The following is a 23557-nucleotide window of genomic DNA, read 5'->3' on the forward strand; positions in this document are numbered from 1 at the left end:
GCGGCCCGCGCCTGGCCGCCCGCCCGCACCACCTCGCAGCCGTTGGCGCTTTGTTTTCAAACTCCGGCTCGGCCCCCCCCCGCCCGGAACTACAGTCCCCAGGATGCCCTTCGGCCTCCCGGCCGTCTGAGCATGCGTGGGCGAGCCAGCGTGCGCGGCGTGCGGGGGTGGCCGCGGCGCTGCGTCAGGCCCCCCCTCGGACTAGAACGTTGCTGTGGTAGCGTCTGGGCGCCATGTTAGAAGGCCGGAGGGGAAGAGGAAAGTGAAGCGGCGGCGGCCGGGCCTAGCGAGCGGCTTTTTCCTCCCTCTAAGGCCTGACCCCGGCCCGTACCATGGTCGCGATTCCCGCTTGCTGGCGGGACGAGTGACCGGTCCGGAGGCGGCAGTGGTGGGGGAGGACGAAGAAGAGGAGGAGGGAGAAGGGGACGACGCGGTGGTGGTGGCGGCGGCGGCGGCGGCGGCGGAGGAGGAGGAGGAGGAGGGGCCGGAGAGACGATGCCGTTGTAAGTTGGAAAGCTCGCGGAGTGTTTTGAAGGCCTGTGCGTTGCCGGCCCTTACTCGGCGCTCTCCTCGCAGCGCCCCGTGCTCCCTGCCCGTCTGGGCCCTTTCTGCTGGCTCTCGCCCTTCCCCCTCCCGCCTGTCCCCGCTCCGGTCCCGGGCTCTTCCGGTGCCGCAGTGTGAGGGGCTGTGGATCCGCTGCCGCTTTCCGCCCACCGCGAGGACCTGTTCGCTTGCTTTCTTGTGTCCGTCCCCCGCCTCCCCGTCGTCCCCCCCCATCGCTATGAGTCCCGAAGGAGATGCTGATGTGGCTTTTACGTTGTTATTGTTGTCGTCTTCTCCTTCGCGATCTCCTAGCGGCAAGCGTGAGGGGCCGGGCGGCCGCGGGGCGAACGTCTGCGGTGGCTTGCTTCGACCCGCTGTTCAGTCGGGCCATGCGAAGTGCCGCATGTTTATCCTTTTCCGGCCCCGGCCGCGAAAGGCGAAGCTCTTTTTCTCCCCAGAGTCCCGACAAAGCCTCTCCGCCGGTGGCGGCGCGAACCGTTTTTCCTCGTTCCGGGGGCAGGAGAGACGCAGGCGGTGGTCCTAGCAGGCGACCCGAGCTGAGCCCGCTGTCTTTGCAAAATTCACCCGCTCCTGGGTGGCCCCGAGCGGCCGAGGGGAGCCCGCCGCCGGACTGCCCCGGCAGCGCCCCCGGCCGGCGGGAGCGGACGGCGGTCCCGCACGCCACCCCCCCCCCCCGCCGCCGGGGAGCCGGGGGGCTTTCACGCTGGAAAATGGGCCTTGGGCTTTGGACCTGCCGTGCTGTAACCCTGCTGGTAGTCAGGAATAACGAAGTGGGACATAATTTCATCCCGGTTTCTTCGCCGATTTCCTTCACCCCACCCCCTGCTGCTTGCTTTTTTTTTTTTTTCTTTTTTTTTTTTTTTTTACCTCGCTGACGTTTTGACGGCTCCCGGTTGAGATGACAAAACTTCCTGCTTCTCGGTTCCGTAGTCCACAATGTCAGTATTTTAGTATCCTATATAAATAAGTCGAGGGAACCGATGATGGATGGGTGGTCAAACGGCTTGTAAGAATAAGGCACGTTTATATGCTAGGTTCCGTTTTTTTGCGGGTCTTTTTTTGTTTGTTTGTTTTTTCCATTGAAGGAGAAATACAGAGAATTTGGGATTATTCACTATTGTTTCACTATTATTATTTAGGATTATTCAGTATTGTTTTCAATGTGTAAACTTTATGTGAAGAATAACCGTGCTTGCCTGTTGTGCTTGTTTTATTCAGTCTAGAACACTGCTTAGTTAGTCGTGGAGTAGATAACGCGAGATGAACTTAACTGGAAGAGTTTATGGCAGGAAAAACCGTAGGTGAATGCAGAAAGGAAAATGGTTATGCCAAGTAGTTTCTAATGCTTGTATAATGAGGCTCCAATGTCTTTATAGATAAGTTTTGTACATGTTCATTACGGCAATGAAAAATTACCAGAAACCAGCTTTGAAGTTGGCTAGGCTTTTTGGCCTCAGGAAAATGGGAGGGTGTTTATTCTGCCTGCTTTCATTCTTAGTTTATTTTATTGTGACTACGTAAATTCCAAATGCTTAATAACAACATTTTAAAGTTTGGGCTACTTCTATAACTTGTAATAATAGCGATCTTCAACTCTGACAAGTTTCGAACGACTTGATAATTTTTCTTAATGTAGGTGTTTGTGATACTTTAACTAGAAACTCTTAAATAACACTACATAGTAATATATTAGTGCAAATATAACTCTTTTCAGTATAAACATTACTTGGCAACTTCACTTATACAGGAGGTTTGTTTTAGTTAGGAAAAGCAAAGCTTTCTCAGATTCTGCATTTGTTTTGTCATTTGTATGTTTGGAGTGATTGAGTTTGTATTATTCAGTCCAGATTTCAAAGTGAACATCGTAATGCTAGTAAGTTGCAATGCTAGTAATGTTAATTCTTGAGTTTATGAAGTGATACCTCTGACTTAAGTTTAGAGGGGGGGGGGAAAAAAAAGGTGAGCTTAGGAAGTTCCTTTTCTGTGTAGTTCTTTCCAGTTGATGGTTTCATGCTTTTGGATGATAATCTTTTTGAGTGAGAGTAGAACAACCCTATGTCACTGCCAAATTTTCAAGATGACAAACAAAATACACGTGGTTTTGTTTTGTTTTTTTTTTTTTTTTTTTTTTCCTGACCTTTCAAGACATCCTTTCAACTTCATTTTTCAGGGTGGTGGTTACAATTGACAGGCCTAGTCAGAGCTGATCTCCTATACAACCAGAGATTGCCGTCACTTTTTACTTGAAAAGCATTAGTTCAGAGGTCTCAACAGGTGTACAGTGTTGTTGATACTGCGCTGTGTGTGTATTTCTCTTAGCAGTATGGTACAAAACTATGAAAGCAAGCAAATTATTTATGTACAAGGCACATCGGTAATAAGAACAAATTCGTGTTCTGCTGATGTTGATAGCTGGCAATTGCAAAAGTCTTTTAATGTTTAAAAAATACTGAATTTATTCTAGGAAATTAGGTGATTTTTGTTATGATTCTCATTAATCTCTTGTGTGAAGAAATAGCAGCTGTATGTGAGAAAACTCCTTAACTTTCAGTTGTTCAAAAAAGCTGGTTAGAAACAAAGGTGACTATTTCCCTTATTATAAAGATACATTTTAGTGAACTGTTAGGTACAGAATGTTCCTGCATCATCTGAAATGTAAGATGCTAGGGAGAAATGAAGCTCCCTAAGCTGTTCATATGTTTCAGTTAAGGCTAGGTATTATGCAGAAAGGCCACTGACTCAGTGCAGCAGCAGCTATGTTTCTGTGAATTGATGTAGTCTTTTTATGTAATGTGGGCCTTTCTGACCCTCCAAATAGAGAAATAGAGCAATTGCACCATGAATCTGTTTCTTGTTAAGCTACTGATATTATTGTGCTTACAGCTTCTTTGCTGAACTTCTGTATCTGCTGAAATTGTTGCAAAAGACTTTTTTTTTTTTTTAAACCAGAAGTGGAAGAGTGCATTAAGTCATATATTTGAACACTTAAAAGTGCCATAAGTGCTATAAATTTTAACTATTGTTGGTATTGCTAACTTCCATATTAGAGTTTTGGAATGTTATTATTTTTATTTTTTCAGTCATTATTGTAGACAGTCAAGCTTATTCTCACTTCTGAAGTAAGACTTTTTATATAGTTTCTTTCACTGAACTTTGCTTTAGACGTATGCAAAGTCATTGTTTTTTTGACTTTTAATTAGTGACTGTCAACTTGTATGCCAGGAGTAGTACAGCACTGTATTTAAAATGGCTTGTACTGATTGGGAGTGGATAAATAGTATGCTTCTGAACAGAGAGCACTCAGGTTTTTATAGACTGTTATGGAACGAATTAAATTATTCCTAACTTTGCAAAGCACAGAACCTACTTTAGAAGAACAGTTGCCTTGATTTAAAGTGATAGCTTTATTAATCAAGAGGACATTAATATAAAAATCTATACTGAGGATTAATTTGTTAGATGTAGTACAGAGGAACTGGATGGCAAGTATATGTGGTTTTGCAATAGCTTTCAGTCTTCTAATGTCACTCCAAAAAGTTTATACCTGTTAACATGGAGGTACTGCACAGAACTTGGAAACCCAGTTATTTGGGCTGAGCAGAATCACTGCTGAGACAAATTAATCTCCTACAGTGAAACACTTCATGGGATTCTTAGTTCTTGGTTTGATACTTCCTGATATCTTTTGATTCAGCCCTACTGAATTTCTTAAATTGCTACCTCTGGAGTTTTTTTTTTTTTTCCTCCAGAATAGCAATAAACCTCATTTTTGGTTCAAGTGCTGCCTGCAAAGTTCAGTAGAAATTTCTTTTGTTTAAACTTGAGAAACTTCTGCAACTGTTGTGGATGGGTGTGTGTTTGGACATGCTACCTTCACTGTTCTCTCTGGCTCTTCCATTTGTACAGAAGAACACAGGGTTGAGTCAAAGGTTAGCAGAATGTGTACGAATGTTCATTCTTTTGCTATAGGTGAGTCTCTTCTTCCATAGGTCTGTTGTCATTGCTCCTCCAATACCGTGTTCAAATCTCTTTGGGGTGTCTTGAACATCTCGTACTGACAGTTGAAAACTTAATTCATGGTCTAAATGACCCAACATTTTTCTGCTAGATATTAAACCTTTTGTTCAGGAAGGACAGCTGGATTGTCTTAACCATTTAAAACATATGTTCCCCGGTAACTGATTTGCACAGACTTCATTAAGACTTCCTGCCTAGATTTCTGAAATTTTGCATGGTGCGATGGTGTTGACATTAAGCCAGAAACTTTACTCTGAAATTGCCGAAGTCAGTCCTTGTTGGAGGAGACTTCAAAACAAGCAAACAAACTCTCTCAAAGCACTTCCTCTGAAATCTGACACAGTGGAGCTTGAGCTTTATGAATTTAGCTCCAACTGATTGACCAGATGGTGTGATGACCAGTATTGCTTCAGGAATCTGACTTGGGTGATTTACATCAGTGTATAAGAAAGACTGAATCTTACTGAGGTAATCAGTAGAGGCAAATAAAGAAGAGGGGATAGTCACTGAGATTCCTTAAGTTGTGTATTTTGTTTTGGTATCTGGAGGCAAGACTGAATGAGCCAAAGGTCCTGACTTGAAGTTAAAAGTTTAAAGTTAACATTCTGTGGGTTGTTGGCACTATTTTAAGACACTTAACAGCCTGCTGTTTCCTTTGCTTCACTAGTGCTGGCCTTACTGTTCATGTCTGTCTATAAACTTAATCCTCAGCTGAGGTTCAGTGATACATAAAAGGGGTTACATGACTTCTGGCAAAATTAAGGCTTGATAGCCAAAAGCTGGAAGGGATTTTTGCATGCACCTGGCACACATTTAGATGAGTTAGATCTTGGGTGGTTGAGATCTGTTTCAGGGTGGAGTTTTAAACTTACATGGGACTCAAACTGTTATAATTTGTTAAATATTATGGCATCGGTTTTTAAGATTTCAGTTGTTTGTGTGTTGTCTTTCATTTCTATGAAGCATCCCAAATTTCAGGAATGTGATGCTTAGATAATGTGGTGCTGATTGCAGCTGTATTTTGTCTGTAAGAAGAAGCATAAAATCTTAACTCGAATAATATGATAAAAATATCACCAGTAGAACTGGGGTAGAATACCAGGAAGTGAAGAGGAAAAAGTGCATAGAACGACAGGGGTTTTCAAGTTGAGGTAAGAGGAGGGTTAAATACAAAAAATGCTTGAATAAGAAGTTAGTGACAGGATTCTTGTTTCTTCTGAGGATGGAGAGAGGTTCCAGTGTTGTAAAAGAAAACAATAGTACAGTACTTTGAATTTGTATCCAATTCTTAGTTATATATGTGGCAGTGTTACATAGATACACCTGTATTTGCTCTAAGTCTGTTTTTGCTTTATGTGGATGAGTGTTCAGGGTGTAACCTGATCTTTACAAGATGCATTGGGAAGTTTTTTTTCCCTTATCTCACAATCTTCCCCCCTCTACCTTAGAAAAATGTCTAGTCACTTCCATTTGAAGGAGTTCAAAGGTGTACAGCTCTGGTAACTGTAAAGCCTCTTACAAGCTTTATTTGTTGTTTTTGTTTTTTTAAGTTTTTTTTCTTCCACTTCTGCACTCTGTTGTAAAATGGTTTTATCAGTGGCCATATTACCAGGGTCTGTTCTTTTTAATTCAGTAGTTATTGATAACAATGTAAGACGATACTGCCTACCAAAATTTTGGGTTCTGAAGAAAAAAGTCATTTACCTGTACTGTTGCCAGCTAGTACAGACTAGAACTTTGTGTGTGTTTGTGTTTTTGTATGGGGAAAAAGTACATGGGCATTTCTCTGAGAGACAAAATTAGTTTATATTTGGATATGAAATATTGGATCATAATACTTCAGAATTAAACCACTGTAGCTGTTGCTCAGTTTGCAGATAGTTTAAACTGTCAGCATACGCTCTTCAAAAATTCAGGTCAAAACAGAGCTACAACAACAGCACGTTAAATTTAACTCTGTGTCATTTTTTGCAACTTTATTTCATACTTGGGCTACTGACAGGTAGCTCATACTCATAGCAGAGTGAGAGCAAGATCTTCATGTGTATATGAGGTTGACTAGAAACAAATAAACAAAAAAAGCCCCAGACTGTATCTTAATTTTCTTTGTGATCTTAAAAAGAAAAGCTTTGTGGCTGTCTTGCTTTTTTTTTAAAAAAAGCAAGTCCTAAACATGTTTTGAGTTGAGTGTCAGACCTTGACAAGGTCTGCCAAATCTGCCTCTGCTGTTGTCAAGATTGAGTAGCTGGGATGGGACCTTCTGTTGCTGTTCAATACTCTCTGGTTTTTGTTAATGCTTAACTTCAGTGACTAGCAGATTTGACATACCACCAAGGTATTGACTCCCCCCAAGGCCTTAACTTCCTTAATCCTCTTAGGTAAAAGATTAGCGTTGATACTTACCTGTCCTTTCTCTTTGAATAAATTTGGTAGTTTAAACTAAGGGATTCCAAAAGTGACATATCATGCCATGTCACGGGTAGAAACTAGAATGTCCATATGTCTTTTCAAGAGGGAAGATACTGGAGTAGAGTGTGATCTTCATGGTTTTAGGAAAAAATAAAAGGTAAGTCTAGAAGTGTTGATCATTAGCATTTTCTGGCTAAAATGTAACATGTAAATACAACATTAAAGTTGGAAGAATGAGCACTTAAATTTATTTCTCAGTGGTATTTTACTTTTCATTTAAAAAGCAGCTAGCAAATGCTTTATTTGAAGTTTCTTGGTGTTATGGGATGCAGGGGCTGGGGAGAGGATATACTTACTTGTTTGTTTATTGCATCCTTAAATGAGTTTAACAAACTTTCTTGCCAAATACCATTTTTTCTATCATTTTATGAAGGCATGTTTCTGATGATCTTTTGGTGTGCTACAAAAACCTTAGAATAGCCTTAACTTCAACAGGTGTAAACAGCTGAGCCTCAGTTTAAATGTTTTCAGCTGGAAATAACCTAAATTCCCTTCAATACTAATATATGTTAAAATGTAAGCTTCATTGTGTCTTCTGAAGTTGTAAAAACTTCTAGAAGGCAGCTGTGCTGAGAAGTGTTACATACCATCCCAGTGAAAGTGTTCTTATTAACTCCTCAACCTTCAAACACAGGCAAAATATTTGTGTAGGAAGGTCCTGTGCTGTTGACATCCTTATTTCATTCTTATAAAATACATGAATATAAAAGCAGTAACTGTAAAAACTGTAACTGTTTTTGTGTAACAGTTCCCAAAGATGTATATTAGGTGATCGATTTGATACGTTGTTAAAAGCTGTCCTTTTAGTGAACAGTTTCAAAGCTTATTTTGTGCCCTATGACCATGCTCTGATGGCCCTGTAGGGGTTGGAGATAATACTGGTTTAAGTCATGTCGGCATGGTGTTTTGTGAAGACAGACCTGCACATTGCATTGCCAGGGTTATGCTGTACACTAGATAAGGGAAGCAGTCTGGTGTTTGGTTGGGTTTTATGTATTGTAAATTTGGGGGCAAAATGAAGGATTATTTTGAAGTTACTAGTTCTCAAATTGGTGAAGCATGGCCCTTACGAGCAGGTGGAAGACAGAGGGCTCCATCAGCATTACTGACTTTACTGGTCTGCTTCACAGAATCTGGGTCTGAGTGACATTGAGTCTTTTTTTTGAAATCTAGTAACAGCATCTGCCAGGCTGTGTTTTGCCAGCCCTTTAAATAAAGTCTAATATCTGTTGAATTGGATGCAGTTTATGGTTACAGATAGAGTGAAAATTACAGTCAGACCATCAGGAAATGGTTACACAAAACTGAAATATCGATTGCTTCATATTACTGCTTTAAAAACCTGTAAAAATAAACTGAAAAATCTTAAATTAAAAAGCAAATTTATTTTTTCAAATTAACAGTTGGCAAAAGGGGAGAAATTGTAGTTCAAATTTAACTACTTGCTTTGTGGTATAAGTAATAATATTTGTAGTATCCAAAGGATGTTTATGTATTGAGACCTTTTGCTTTCTGACTGCTTTTTTTAGTAGCAACTAAGTGGCTGAAGCTACTATTTTTGTTGACATTCCTAAAATCTTTTTTTTCCAAAAAAGAGAAAAAATGTTTTAGTAGCTTCCTTTGTCCTTTATTTGATTTACTGTTTTATATAATTCATCTGAACAACTTTTTTTTAATTCATTCACACATAAAGCCCTAAGGTCTATAAGATTTGTTCAGCTGCTACCAAATTCTTAATTAGGTGATTAAAAGCTCTTAGCTGAAGGAAGCAATCTCAAATAATGTTCCCAGACATGATTACTTGGGGGTTGATTTTTTTTTTTTAATGTACAGTTTTTTAGTATTTTTGTCTTTTTGCTAACAAGCTAGAACTTGCTTTGTGAGTAACTTGCTTTGCCACTGAATTCTTGATTTCAAACAAATTATAGTACTTAGAATAGTTTTAAAATGGGTTTAACTTGAGGAAAATCATATTAGGTTTTATTGATTCCTGTCAATTTTAAGATGTTCTTTTTTAATATTTAGTCTTCATGGAAATGAGGAATTAAATCCTGAGGAGATAATGACAACAGGTTATGGAAGTAAAAGTGAAGTTGTACTGTAGTTTTTGCACGCATAATATGCAGTTAGCCTGAAAAATTGTTTCTTGTTTTGTATGATAGAAATAGTGTATAACATGTATAAACATGAAACACTGATAATATAGCAATATACTGGGGAATGTTATGCTTGCCAAGAATGGGACTTTCACATAAGCTGTCAGCTTGAATTTTTGATATGGAGGATTCTCTTTTCTTTAGACTTTATCTCTCTGAAAGTTGAAGGAGACCAAACTGATGATAAAGCTTTTGCCCTAGTAGAATGAATAATTGAATTCAGGAAAAAAAATTGATGCATAATCTGAATTAAAAATAATAGCTATACATTTGGTATTAAACAAAGCGTTACTTTATACTTTTGAAAGGGAGTAATCTTATGTAGTAAGAATATAACTTAATGCAGATACAACACTTCTACACAAGCATTGCCTTAACTTTCGGGTAGTATCTGCTTTAATTGTTGGTAAGGCTTTTTGAATAGCTGTTGATATAATACATGTTTTCTGACATGTGTATTTTGATGTGAGATCATAATGTTTTTACTGGTCTTTAAAAGGTTGGTAAATTGAAGTAACAAGTTTCAGAAAAGAAACTTTTAAGTGTGCTTAAAAACAATGATTTGTCATTTTCAAAAATCAAAGGTGGGGGAATAATATCCATAACTTAGAGGAAAGTTATCTGTATATCAATATAAAACTAGTAGTTAATGCTGTAAGTAACCTTTAGAGTTTTTTAAATAAAGACTTAAGTGGTGTATTTTTTTTTAAACCTGTGAAGTATATAATGAGCAACACTAAGTGTTCTTAAATTTAAAATTTGGCTACATTAAATCTTAAAGTATATAATTCATTCTACAATACTGAATATGGTTAAGAATTTTTTTTCTAATGGCTAATGTTGTTGTTAGTACCAGTTCAAAAAAGTTTTAACTATACTGGTATAGCATGCAGTAATCACTGAATCCAAACACTTGTACGTTACGCAGGACCAAGTTTAGTTTTGAAACACTTAGAATTACTAGCCTTAAAGCTCAAACTGTTCTGAAAATAAGGCTGTTTAAATGTGAATGTCACAAGGAAATATATGCCCATTATGAAAGACTGCATGGCTGTTTTTCATCCAGGATGCTCATCTAGGAAGGCTGTTATTAGTTCTCACAATATGACGATAACATTTGCTGAAATTCTGTTGTGTGGTCTCCTCTCCTTTTTTTGCCATGTTGAAATACAGGGGATTGACTTGAGAGTATCATCCTTGTGCCTGAGTTTTGGGTCCATATCTATCTGTAGCTTGAAAAGTGCAAGGCAAGGATGCTGTGAGGGCTTGTAATTGGACTGTTTACTGGTGAACTAGGTCGTTGCAGATTTAACCCATCGTGCTAGGTTAGGTTTACTTCAGGCTTAATTTCCTACTTAGAGAAATACTTACGTGAAGTAAAACGTAATGTTAAGGGAACATGACGATGTGGAAAGGGTACTGGTTACATCATTGGTACTTGTGCTGGGCCAAGTCTAGCACAAGCCTGATATTTTCATCCCGTTGTCTCCCCCCCTACCCCTCCATGAAGCAAGGCTATATGTAATATTGCCAGCATGGATTGAGCTAGCTGACATTGTTCGTCTAACCGTCCTGTTGTGTTAGCCAGCAGAGAAGTCAGCCTAAAGCTAACTGTATGATGCTGATGGGCTCAAAATACACTAAAACCTCCTTATGTGAATGTTTTGAGTGTGTAAAGCCAGCTGGTGTAAAAGATCATGTCTCATACCAGCTTGTAACCCTGCAGTCAGTATGTAGAGTTGGAGAAAGGTAATTCTATTGTTGCCCTTAATAACACAGATTGATCTGGGATGCAAATGCTGACAATAAGCTTAACTTTTTATTTCCTTAGTGTGTCTCTTGTCTGTTACTCTGATGAGAAAAAATTTTAAATTTTAAAATTTTAGAATTTTTTTGTTTTGCTTCTGTCAGTAACTTTATCTAATTGCCTTTATTAGTCCTGTTACAACCCAGGGATCACAAACACAGCAACTACAGAAGCATTATGGCATTACCTCACCTATCAGTTTAGCTGCCCCCAAGGAGTTTGACTGCATGCTTACCCAGAAATTAATCGAAACCCTAAAACCTTATGGTGTATTTGAAGAGGAAGAAGAACTGCAACGCAGGTGAGTAAACACTCACTCTAGCACTGTTTTTCTCCTATCTTGAGATTCATGTAGTTGACTACTGAACCCCAGGCATGTTTGTGTTCTTTCAAATGCTTTCTTAAAAGCCTAGTGAAATATTGAGCTTGATTTTTCTCACCTTAAGAGGAATACCTCAGAATACAGCAATAAATTGAAATGACTTTTAAATTTTGGGGGCTGGCTTGCTTTTTTTTTTTTTTCTTCGTAACTGTTTTGTTGTAGTGGCCCCTATGCTGTTTTTTTTCCTTATTAAGCTTTCTAGAGCTTTTTGCTCTCTACAGCTTCTCACTGTTCTTTTAGGTGCATGTGTTTTATGAATTAAGGTTTTATTTTGAAAGTGAGTAGAATTCATATGCCTAAAATGTGTGTAGGCCTTGCGTGCTTGCATATTTTCTGAGCTTAAATTATTTGAACATCTTTAAAGGGGGAAAAATAGTGGGAATGTTGTAAGAGTGACTTTGTTTCAGTGTATGTATGTAACAAGATCTGTAGTTAGATCTGCAGTGTTACTGTAGTTGGTTTACTGTGTAATGATGATCAGGGTCTTAAAAAATACTACTGGTTTGGTCTGAGTTCATGATCTGTGATTCTGCTGTTTTATCAATAGGATTCTAATTTTGGGAAAACTAAATAACCTGGTAAAGGAATGGATACGGGAAATCAGTGAAAGCAAGGTATGGATGTATTTTACATGGAACTGCTCATGCTATGACTGCTGTAGGAAGACAATTCAAAAATATGTTCCCAGTCTAAATGGGATGAGTCTTAGATTTGGGGATCAAATTTGATTTAATTGGAAAAAAATACCACCTTTATGTAGCTTCTTTTGTTTCCATGCCACATCACCCCTTCAAAGTAGAACCTTTTCAAAGAAAGAAACTGATAAATATTGCAAAAAGTCACGGTAGTTGTAATAGTTGATTTTCAATTGTTCCCGCTTCTCCCTAGGTAGAAATATAGCTTGACTTTTTGTCAAAATACATATGTATAGTACTATGTTAATTGTATGCTTAGATTGATTGGCTTTGTGAACCCGTGCTAGATCTTAAAATGGACTTCTTGCAGCTTTATGATCTGTGGTCTTTTTCTTTAATGTCAGTCCTGTAACATTAACTTCTGTAGACAATAATGATAGTAGTGTTTTTGCCAGGTTATAGTCCCGCCCCAACCCTACACACACCTTTTGAATGATTATAGACTTGCAAAAATGTAAAGATAGAGGTGGCTTTTTTTTAGGGGTGAAAGCCTTATTTTTTCCAGCTATTTTGCTTTGAGTATATTTAGGATTGTATTTCTTCTGTACGCTTCTCTTACAGAATGGGAATTTATACACGAACAAGATTATGGGTGGGGATGACCCTGCTATATATGTGTTGATCCTTGAAAACAAAATATTGAGAGTATCTTGACTGTTGTAAGATTGGAAACTGCTTAAGTTGATCCAATATACATTGCAAAATAATTAGTTTTTTATTTTTATATCTTTTGCTGTGTAACCATTCATGTAGGGCTTTAGATTGTAACATTGCATCCTGTTATAAAAGAGTAAGACTCTCTTTGCCCACAGTACTGTGGATTCAAGAGGTTTTTGAAGATACAAGTCTAGGAACTTTAGTAGATGTACCTGAACAATTTTACGTAAAATAAATACCTCTCCCAAAATCAAACTTTTATTTAAAGAATGTAGTATGTTTGTGTCTGAAAGTAATTTAATAAGCATTGATACTGTAAATAGTATTTTTCTGTTCTTCTAAATTGGAATCCATCATCAATTTTGAAGTCAATCTAAAATGCCTGAGTATTAAGCAAAATGTGTTTAATATGCATAATATTTTAAAGCAATTGCACCTGAAGTGTACAACTGCTGGAACAATTGCCAAGTTTGAAATATACTTGAAATGTTACAAATAGTGCCCAAGTGGCAAACATACCTCTGTCTTTTCTGTAAATACTAAGAGTATTATTTAAGTAGTAACTACACCTTAAACAACATAAATTGTGCAATATTTTTCCTTTTGTTTTAAAATAAATTGTGTGTGTCGTTATAACTTGTTAAGATAAAATAACCAATTTTATTTGCTCCCTTTAGAATCTTCCACAGTCTGTAATAGAAAATGTTGGAGGAAAAATTTTTACATTTGGATCCTATAGATTAGGGGTTCATACAAAAGGTAACATTTACTTATTATTGTAAAGAACTCGTGTTTGAGCTAATGATGTATCTGTAAATGTCACACTTAAGTAACAAACTTGCTGTCTTTTGAGGTGGTGTTAGTTTTCTTTTTTTGTCAGCCATCTCCAGTCTTCATTCTAAATAAAACAAATACGTCCCTATATTATGTTTTTGTCATGGGTTGGGAAAGAGACAGCAAAGTTGGAAATTATTTAAAAATAGAGAAAGTTGTATACTTAGATTTTCATGTTTTATTCTTTGAAAATATCTACAAGTGTTCCACTGTTGAAAAAAGAATGTGTATGTATGTATTCAGTATGCTTAATGGTCATGAAATTTTTTTTCCACCATTTGGTTTTACTTAGTATTCCCAAAGAAAAGCCATTCTACAGGAAGAGAAGCTAGATTTTCCTGTTTAGTTTCAAAAAAACAAAAAACCTCTGGCTATTGCTGGCATTTCATGTGTGTGAAGTGTGAGTAACTTACTTGTGCTAATAAACAATTTCAGGTGCTGATATTGATGCCCTGTGTGTTGCACCAAGACATGTTGAAAGAAGTGATTTTTTCACATCGTTTTATGAAAAACTGAAACAACAAGAAGAAGTAAAAGATCTGAGGGTATGTGAACTGCCTGATACAGCTAGCTGAACTGATGATGCTGAAAAGTTAATAGTGAAAGATGATGCATTAAATAAGTAAACATAACTTTACTATTAAGGCTTGCAGTAGATTTTTAGTTACCTGCAGCAAAGCCTATCTTCATAGTTGAAATAAATAGAGATTCTTCCAAATTTCCTCTGTTCCTGCTTAAGAGACACTCGTTTAAAAATCTGGATGGCAGAATGATCTAGCATATGTGTTAGTATTGCAAAATTTCTGCTTCCTCTCTAGCAGCAGGCAGATGCAAATGTGTTGGCTTGAAAAGGATCAGGACCAAACTTGTGTGTTTTTATTGAAGGTTTTAAAGTATACAGTTATGCTGCTGTTTTTATAATTTCATGCTTATATAAACAATTGCAGTGGTTGATATTAACTAAACCTTCTATATTGGCTGTCAACTGTGCATGTGAAAATGGAAGTTACATTTTTTAGTGTGTCTCATTATTAGATGCTTGTCCAAGATTTTTAGCATGGAAAGATGAAGATTTACCCTTGTAGGAGTAGAAGACACACTGGTATACAGTACTTTGTTTCTATTGCACCTAAATGACAAGCCTCCCTAGGTCAACTGGTGGGAGCTTTAATCTTCTTAGTGCTGGCTCGGAGTAAATTTTCTCTGCTGGAATTGGTGGTGGGTTTTTTTGTGTTTTTGTTTTGTTTTGTTTTTTTGATGAAGATAGTTGCTGGCAAATCTTAAACATTGTTTGGTTTAGTCTTACTCCCCTAAAATAAATGGAACTGTCTACAGCATTCTTCCACTCTGTGCATCCTGTAGCTGGTAACTATCAGGGTAGTGTAAACATGCAGTGGTAATACTTTATGCACTGAACTGTTTTGAATGGTTTATTATCTGAACACTTTTAGTAATCTTTAAATCCACATGCTTTAATTAAGGGGATTCTGATCTTTCAAATTTCCAGTTAACTTTGCTATAAACTCTATCTAACTCAAGCTAATGTAGTTGATTTAGCGTCAAGGTAGGTCAATGTATGCAGTTCAGTTTAGCTCTGCAGTGATGTGAATAACCTTTAGGTAAGGGTGTCAAAACACTTTAAAATCATTCCAGCTAGGTCTAAGAAAGTTTGTACATCTCCATCTTTAGGGAACCTAGACTTTCTTAATGGTTACTCTAGTGAGTGAGTCTGAGAGACTTGTGAACTTCATGTTTTGCTTAGGATCCATCCTGCCAACCAGTAACATTAAGGTAAGCTTAACTAAGGTTACGTGCATAGAGTAGTGTTGTCTCCTCCTCTTGTTAAGAATTGGAACACTCTTAGAACTGTGTTTAACCTCTGGCAGTTCCTAACACTTGTTATTTGGAGGTATGCGGTGTTCTTCGCTTTTACGAAAACAGTGCTCTGCAGGTCTGCATTTACTTTAAATTCTCAGTTCAGGAAGGTGTGTCATGGTTTACCCCTGGCCAGCAACTAAGCACCATGCAGCCGCTCACTCACTTGCATGGGGAAGAGAATCGGAAGGAAAAAGGTGAAACTTGAGGACAGAGATAAGAACAGCTTAATTGGAACAGAATGGAAGAAACTAATAATAACAATAATAAAATGACGTTACTAGTAAAAGGATTGGACTATACAAAACAAGTGATGCACAACGCAGTTGCTCACCACTTGCTGACTGATGCCCAGTTAGTTCCCGAGTAGTGATTTCTGCCCCCCACGCCAACTCCCCCCAGTTTATACACTAGACATGGTATGGAATACCCCTTTGGCCATTTTGGGTCAGGTGTCCTGGCTGTGTCCCCTCCCAACTACTTGTGCCCCTCCAGCCTTCCTGCTGGCTGGGTATGAGAAGCTGAAAAATCCTTGACTTAGTCTAACGACTACTTAGTGACAACTGAAAACATCAGTGTGTTATCAAGATTATTCTCATACTGAATCCAAGACATAACACTATACCAGCTACTAGAAAGAACATTAACTCTGTCCCAGCTGAAACCAGGACAAGGTGTTATTCCTAGCTGATTGCAGAGTAGATATCAGGTTCCCTAGTTTCATCATGGATGCTGTTTGTCAGAGTACCTTATTAATGACAACATTTAGAAAAGATGCTCAAGCTCTGGAGAGTGGTAACTTGCAACTGGTTTAGGTGAAGTCAGACTGCATAGTTACACAGTTGTCTCCTTGTAATTTCTCATAAAAAAACTGACTGCAGAAACAATAGAAGTAAGAGAACTCTTAGACCAAGAATCCCCATAGGTTGGCCTTAGAATACTTAGAGATCCTATGAGGAGTAAAAGATGCTTGATCATGTCCTACATGTAGTGAGAAACAGTTGGACCTTGAAGTAACATCATCAGAGCTGGTTGGTATGAGTTTGGGTTATAATTAACATCTAGACAGTTGTAGCATGTAGTTGATCAGTGCTTACTGCATAAATCCTCAATGGTGGAGAAAGACATTGCTGACAAAAATTGACCTGAAAACAGAAAAGCATCTGTGTAAACAGCATTTCATTGTGATTGTTTAGACCTGCTAGCTATTGCTTGTAAATGTTCTTCTCTCTACTGAAAATAAAATATAACTTTTCTCCCCTCAGGCTGTTGAAGAAGCTTTTGTCCCAGTTATTAAACTTTGTTTTGATGGAATAGAGGTAAAGAACATTTATTTTGTTTTGGTAGAACATGGTTAAAACAGTTTTCAAGATCTCCATAACTCATGTAGTATTTATTAATATGAATGCTATTAAGGTGACTCTAAGTTCATACTCAAGTCCTTGGCAACAGTCCTCAGCTGTGTAATTTAAAGAGGGGCTTTAAGACTGAAACAAGTCTTTCTTAATGTACTTAAAACTGCATGTAGAGTATCTCCCTGTTCTTTTTTAGGCACTGCTACCCAGTTGTACTGATTAGTTTACTGACCTGTAGAGTACCAGTATTGGCATTATTAAGACTTAACATTTAATAGAAATGATATTCATAAATAATGTGGCTTCAATAATTTTTTGGCTGCTAATGATTAACTGTTCAAACCTTAATTCAGATTTGCTTCAGTACCTTATGCTGTCGGAAGTTGTGTGATCTTTGATCTGCTCTCAAAAATGTACCGCTGAAGGCAAACTGGGTATCCCCTTTGTTCTGATCTCTTCAGATGTCTATAATACAGAACCAAAACAATGGTTTTGGTGTCTGTAGCCTGATGTATCATCTGCCTTGGAGTGATTAACTTGCTTAACTTAATTTTTACTATTTTGGGAGAAGTTGCCAAGAAAACAGGAACACTGCTTTCAAAAGATACTCTGTTAATTTTTCTCAGACTCTTCTATAGTCAACCTATCATCTTTTCTTGGTGACAAGACAAAAACATACGAACTGTTCATACACACAGTTCATCAGACTTGTAGCTGGAATATATCAGCCAGTAACTGGTCTGTATAAAAAGGGTACTTCACAGTGGGGAAAGAATTCCCATGCTAATCTTGTGACACATGACATGATTTGAGGAGCTGAGGTATTGTATGCAAGACTGTACAGTTCCTTCTCTTCCAGTCTGAGTTAAATGTCTGCCTTGCAGTTATAATGGTCATTAGTTATGATACTGGTGATTTTTGAGTATCAGGAAGATGAACCACCCCCTTTGCCCTCATCCATCCAGCTTTACTTATTTGTATTTTCACTGACATTTGTGTCAGTTGACACTTAGGCAGAAATGTGTTTTCTTCCAATGAGAGAGACGTGCAGAGAAATGTGATGCCATGCAGTAAGCTAGCCTGTGACTTTGCGTTTGTGTCAGCCATTTTATTACTGTCCATGTTTAGTTGGGTGTTAAGAACATTTTTCTGGAGAACCTGTTTTCTGTTTACATAGCTTAGGTATCCATTCTAAATATTGAAACTTGCCTTAAGGCATCCTCTGGTTAGTCTGGGGTTTGTATGTTTTTTCCAGTCTTTTACATTCAAGCTAGTGTTGTCTCTCCTTTTTAAAAAAAGATATTCAAAATACAAACCCAAATAGGGAAATAAAAGGATTGTCTGCTATAATAGTAGTATCTTGCTCCAGTATAGTAATTTATAATGGTCTCTGATGGCTTAGGTTTTTGACTGAGACTTAACCAGTGTTGCTGACAGTGCATGAGAGTTCTCTAGTCTTGAACACTAACTTATCATAAGCACTCTTTATACATACAGGTGTTGTTAGGCCACAATTTCAGGTGGTTGCATTTGTGTCCAGTATGTCAGTATCAGAAGATCTTAATTTAATTTTCCTTTTCCTAATCCAGGCAAAAGGTATCAGAAGTTATTCTCTTTGTAGAGAAAACCTTAGAACTGAGGAAAAGGACTTCAGTTTTGTGGTGATGCTATCAGTTAAACTTCAGAAGTTTCTGCCAATACCAGTTTTTACATATACACTTCATGTTCTTGCTTAAAACAAACAAGAACGTTCTTGATTTTTTTTTTTTGTTCTTACTGTAGAAAATTGATTCCTCCCTGCCCCCCCCACCGAAAAAAGACATAGGACAGGCTATTCATTTCTTGATTTGAAAAATCCTTTTATTGTCAATGAGCTTTGAATCTTTAGAGGTGCTAGACCTTCTAGAGATAAGAATAGAACTTCAAGCTGAATTTAATTTTGAACTTGTTTTACATTGAAAAGTAGTACATTAAACTTAGTAGAAACTTCTTGTAGTACAGAATGTGGTTAAGACCAGCTATTAAAGACTTTGAAATCAAAAGTGCACTGAATACTTTAGAAATTACTTTTCTTTGGAGAAGTGCTTCATAGTTTAAAATAGATGCAAAGTTTTAGGCACCTATGAGAAGTTCTTCATTTTAAAATATCTTCAGCTTCATTTCGTCTGAAATAATTTTAATGTAACTAAAATTGTTTTGTTCTTGATGCAGTAGCACTAGGTATTTCATTGTCTCGTAGGTGAAGTGGTATCAGTTTATGATGATTAAAAGCCTTATCTGGTGAAAGGGGCTTGATGCCTAGCAGACCAGCCACTAATACACACTTTATATTCTCATCATACTGACTGATACCTAATCCAAGACTGGAATGGCAAACTGACTTCTGTACTCTGTGTAATGTCCTTGCTGTGTGTGAGACAGCATAAAACTCTAGTTCAGTGCTGAATAGTATCTTAGACGTTCTTCACCTAGAAAAGCTATGATGACAAATTATTGCAGAAGTAATAACAAAGAAGTTTGACAGAATTTCAAAATTTATACAAATTTATATGCTTTCTCAGTAGCTTTATAGATTTTCAGAACTTCCTGTTTTCTGTAATCAGATATGCACGCTTTTCATAGGTAGCGGTCCTATACAGAGGCAACTAGTTGCTGTTGTGCTTTACAGCAAGGTCTGTAAAGGAAAGGTCTCCTACTTCTTTTGTAATTCTGTGATAATTTTGAGAATATTTAGGTTAAAACTAGGTTATGTTTTCATGACTTGCTCTGATGTAGTAGAATTTTGTAGTGTGGACTTAGAAGTGGTGCTTGTCCCCAAATGTTTTATTTACGTTGAGAGTCGACATAGTTTTTGTGTGTGTGCCAGGTCTGTGTTGATCTTAATTTGTATTTTATCCTCTTGGAAAAGGAGCTATAAGATGGATGAAGCATCTGAAAGTGTTCCTTTTAATGTCTGTGAAGGGTGTTAGTATGCATTGTTTAAAGAGATTCTTTGTGCTAGGAAGACTACTGTTCTTATTATTAGTGAACTTGATGAAAATGGCTTGCAGAATTAATTCTACAGAATAAAGAACAGTTTTCTAATGTCTTGCCTCTTTTTTTTTTAAGATTGATATTCTGTTTGCAAGATTAGCACTGCAAACTATTCCTGAGGACTTAGACCTACGAGATGATAGCCTACTTAAAAATTTAGACATTAGATGCATACGAAGTCTTAATGGTATGTATATAGTTTTGCATATAAACTTCTCATCTGATTTTTAATAAGTATCCTAGGTTGTTTGATACGGTAGTTGTGAACTTGACAGAAGATACAGCAACTCTGTATTTGGAAATGGAGTCATAGCCAGTTTTATATATCTTTTTGGAGAGAAGGGTTGTTTCTTGTTGGCCAGATATATAAAAATTTTTGTCTTTTATTAGGGTAGTAAATGGTGCTGCCTAGAAATTAATGGGACTTGCAAGACTTTTGTGTGGAGCACTGTCTATTTCTATAAATAAAGATGTGTGCATGTTTTTAACTTGTATGTGTGTTAATATGCATAAACATACACAAAATTGCTTCAGTGATAAATTGGGGATATCAAAATACTGTGAATTTGAGGTCAGGTCTTTAGTAGTTTACCAGCCTGTGTAACCCTTAACTTTTCTGTAATACTGCAGCTTAAAAAAATGGTTATTTATGCATGGGATGGTAGGGGCTTCAGCCTATATGCAACTTGGCGGGGAAGAGGAGCATGTGAGCTATCGGTGATTTCTGTTATGAACTGAAAACTTGATAATTTGAGATTACCACAGCAACTTGCACTGTTTTGTGAAATTCACGTTTGTGCAGTCTCTAGAACTCATTCTTGCCTCTTACTCGCTTTGAAAGGAACCTCCTAGTCTTAGATAATACTGTTTTCTTGCAACCAGGTCTCTGCAACTATTTAGTAACAATGAACAGCTACTTATTCTTGATTAAAAAAAATAAAAATCAAGCAGTTAATATTGTCATCAGTAATATTATTATTAAGCCTGAAAATATCCCATCAATGTAAACATATGAGTTGTATCGTTAAAAACTATTCTTTTTAGCCTGTTCTCATAAATTCAAGCAAAGGTTTGACCTGTGACCTCCAGGTTTTCTGTAGGTCCATGAAGACTCATGCTTTTTTAAATTTGTCTTCATGTCTGTGATTTACTGCATATAATCCCTTAACAGCAGAACTTAAAACTTGTTTGTTTCTTAAAAAGCTTGTACAGTTCATTAATAACAGAAAATCAAGTAGCAGTCCAAAACTGTAACTATGTGTGCATGAATTGTCTTCCTGAGTCATTCTGTAAAACAGTAAAAAAAAGAAAAAAAAAAATCAGATGAAAGTATGTTAAACTTTCTAATTCAAAACAGAAGTGATCAAAATAGGAAATGAGTTTCCAGCATACTGATCTAAAAAGTTTGATAGGTTTTAAGGTGAGGGAGGTTAAGCAAGCAAAAAACTTTGGAGGCAGCAAGCGTAATGGATTCTTTCTTTTGGCAGGTTGCCGGGTAACCGATGAAATTCTGCATCTAGTACCAAACATTGACAACTTCAGGTTAACACTGAGAGCTATCAAACTGTGGGCAAAACGTAAGCAGTTTTATTCCAAAATTTGTGAAATTTTCATTAACTCTTACAGTTACTGATAACTCTCTCTTTTTGTCTCTTTCCTTCTCAATCCACAGGCCACAACATCTATTCCAATATACTAGGTTTCCTTGGCGGTGTTTCCTGGGCTATGCTAGTAGCAAGAACTTGCCAGCTTTATCCAAATGCAATAGCATCAACTCTTGTACATAAATTTTTCTTGGTATTTTCTAAATGGTATGTTTTTTTTGTTGGTTTTTTTGTTGTTTTTTTTAAATTTAGATTACACTAAAATAAAATTGTTTGTAGACACTAAATTTTAGTCCTGTTTTTATGGTACCATTTTCAGCTCTTACCTAGGTTCAGATGGTAGTTAAGCATTGTTCTTGCTGCCAGGAAGTTGTTAGCTTGAGTTTTTCAATAAGTCATCCAACCTATCATGTTTTTAAAGTATCCAAAACAAAACCGCCCTGTTTTTAATTAAAATTTTCTTAAGTATTTGTTGTAACTCAGCATTACTCTTCAGATAAAATATTTAGTACAAATAAAAGCAGACACCCCAAAATTTAGTCTTAATATTTGGATAATGGGAAAAGGATAGCTTAAATGTAGTTCAGGAGAACCAGTGCCAAAATTGTGGGTTTTAATCTTGTCGGTGTGGAGAGGTTAGGTGTTTTGGAATTACATATGGTTTCTTACTTCTGAGCTAGTTACTTAGAAAGGTGGTTTCAGTAACTATGATGGGAACAATGGGAACATTCCAGTTAAATTTAGAATGAAGGGGACAAAAGTGTACTTTGCAGATTACAAATGAATACTGTTTCTTGAAAGAGCATGTCTGGATACCTATATTCTTCATGAGACATTGACAGATTTTAAGAATCATTGTACCAAGTTGTTGCTTTGTTTCAAGTATAGTGTCTTTCCTTCTTAACATGAAGATAATTTCCACAGTGCCGCTGTCTTGAATCCATAAGCTTTATAGCCTCTTTGAGGTACCTAGTGTTTAGTAATATCTTGCCACACCAAGCTAGTAGAGGAACATTGGTTGCAAGCTCTGTTTAATGTGTTCCTTATACTGCTGTCCCTTTTATATATTCATAGCATAGGACCATTAACGTACAAATACCGAGAGATTAACTGACTTCTGCTCTTTATAGGAAGATAACTTTACTCATGGGAGTAGAGACAACTTGAAGAAAAGAAGTGTTATGTTACTTTTTTTTTTCCAGTGTCTTATTAAGCATGGTTTCTTTTTGTCTTGATTGGATTTTTTTTAATACATATGCTTTGTAATGATACTATAATGCTGTAATCATGCTAGCTGCTGCTTCTGTAGTTTGTCCATGAAACAGCTAGCTTGAAGATGGACCCAATGTCAATCTTCATAGAGAAATTTCTCTTTGATAGGTATATTTCAAGATGAATTTAGAGGAGTTTACTTTAGTTTCCTAAGCCATTGTTTATATAAAGCTCCAAGACTACAGAAAATGTATTGTTCTGGTGCCCCGGAGAAGCTAATTACAACTGTATTGTAGTTCAGCAATACATCTAATTTAAACAACCCCAGTTAGACCAGCTTAGTCTTGAGGAAATGATGCTTTACCTGGAGAGCAGAGTTAAGAAGGATCACATTCAAAAGTATTGTTTGTTGAACATACATGGTTGTATCCAATAGTCTTATTCAGTGCTACAATCTTTTTGAACAGGGAATGGCCAAATCCAGTGCTATTGAAACAGCCAGAAGAATGCAATCTTAATTTGCCTGTATGGGACCCAAGGGTTAGTGTATTATTTTTTCCCCTATAAGTCACACTGTACAATAAATTCAGTTGCTTAAAGAATCCTAGGTGAACTTCATTATGGGTTTATTAAACTTAATATTTTGGTATTATGTCGTCTTTATAGGTAACCTGTAGTTCTCCTGAGTGTGGAACAAAATTAGCTTAATTTTCTGAACTGACCGCTTGAAGCACACTTGCTGAACAATGTACTTTTCTACTCCCAACTTATGCAATAAGTGATCTTAATAAATATTCAGCATAATTAGTTACGCGCTTTAAAGCAATGCATTTTTGAAAAACTGCTTATCTTAAAACAGTTTGCTTTGAACTTAAAACCTGTTACTTTTGCAAGTAT

General features: G+C 37.2%; 1 protein-coding gene across 5 annotated transcripts in view; it reads left to right on the forward strand.

The window, feature by feature from the left end:
• The first annotated feature begins 153 nt into the window (after positions 1–153).
• Positions 154–23557, forward strand: part of PAPOLA (poly(A) polymerase alpha) — a 48511-nt gene continuing 25107 nt past the window's right edge. For 2 of the 5 annotated variants that reach the window (XM_010583913.1, XM_010583914.1), the window contains exons 1-10: positions 154–503; positions 11144–11314; positions 11943–12009; positions 13425–13506; positions 14017–14126; positions 16722–16775; positions 19920–20031; positions 21332–21421; positions 21517–21655; positions 23128–23200. In XM_010583913.1, coding sequence (XP_010582215.1) covers positions 496–503; positions 11144–11314; positions 11943–12009; positions 13425–13506; positions 14017–14126; positions 16722–16775; positions 19920–20031; positions 21332–21421; positions 21517–21655; positions 23128–23200 — 906 coding nt within the window. In that variant the 5' untranslated portion in view covers positions 154–495. Of the gene's footprint in view, positions 504–7103; positions 7148–11143; positions 11315–11942; positions 12010–13424; positions 13507–14016; positions 14127–16721; positions 16776–19919; positions 20032–21331; positions 21422–21516; positions 21656–23127; positions 23201–23557 lie in introns of those variants that run through there. The other 3 variants (XM_010583912.1, XM_010583915.1, XR_775415.1) reach the window with 2 other exon arrangements.

This window comes from Haliaeetus leucocephalus, unplaced genomic scaffold (assembly GCF_000737465.1).
Source record: "Haliaeetus leucocephalus isolate CR32 unplaced genomic scaffold, Haliaeetus_leucocephalus-4.0 Scaffold932, whole genome shotgun sequence".
In the NCBI taxonomy this organism is placed as follows: domain Eukaryota; kingdom Metazoa; phylum Chordata; class Aves; order Accipitriformes; family Accipitridae; genus Haliaeetus; species Haliaeetus leucocephalus.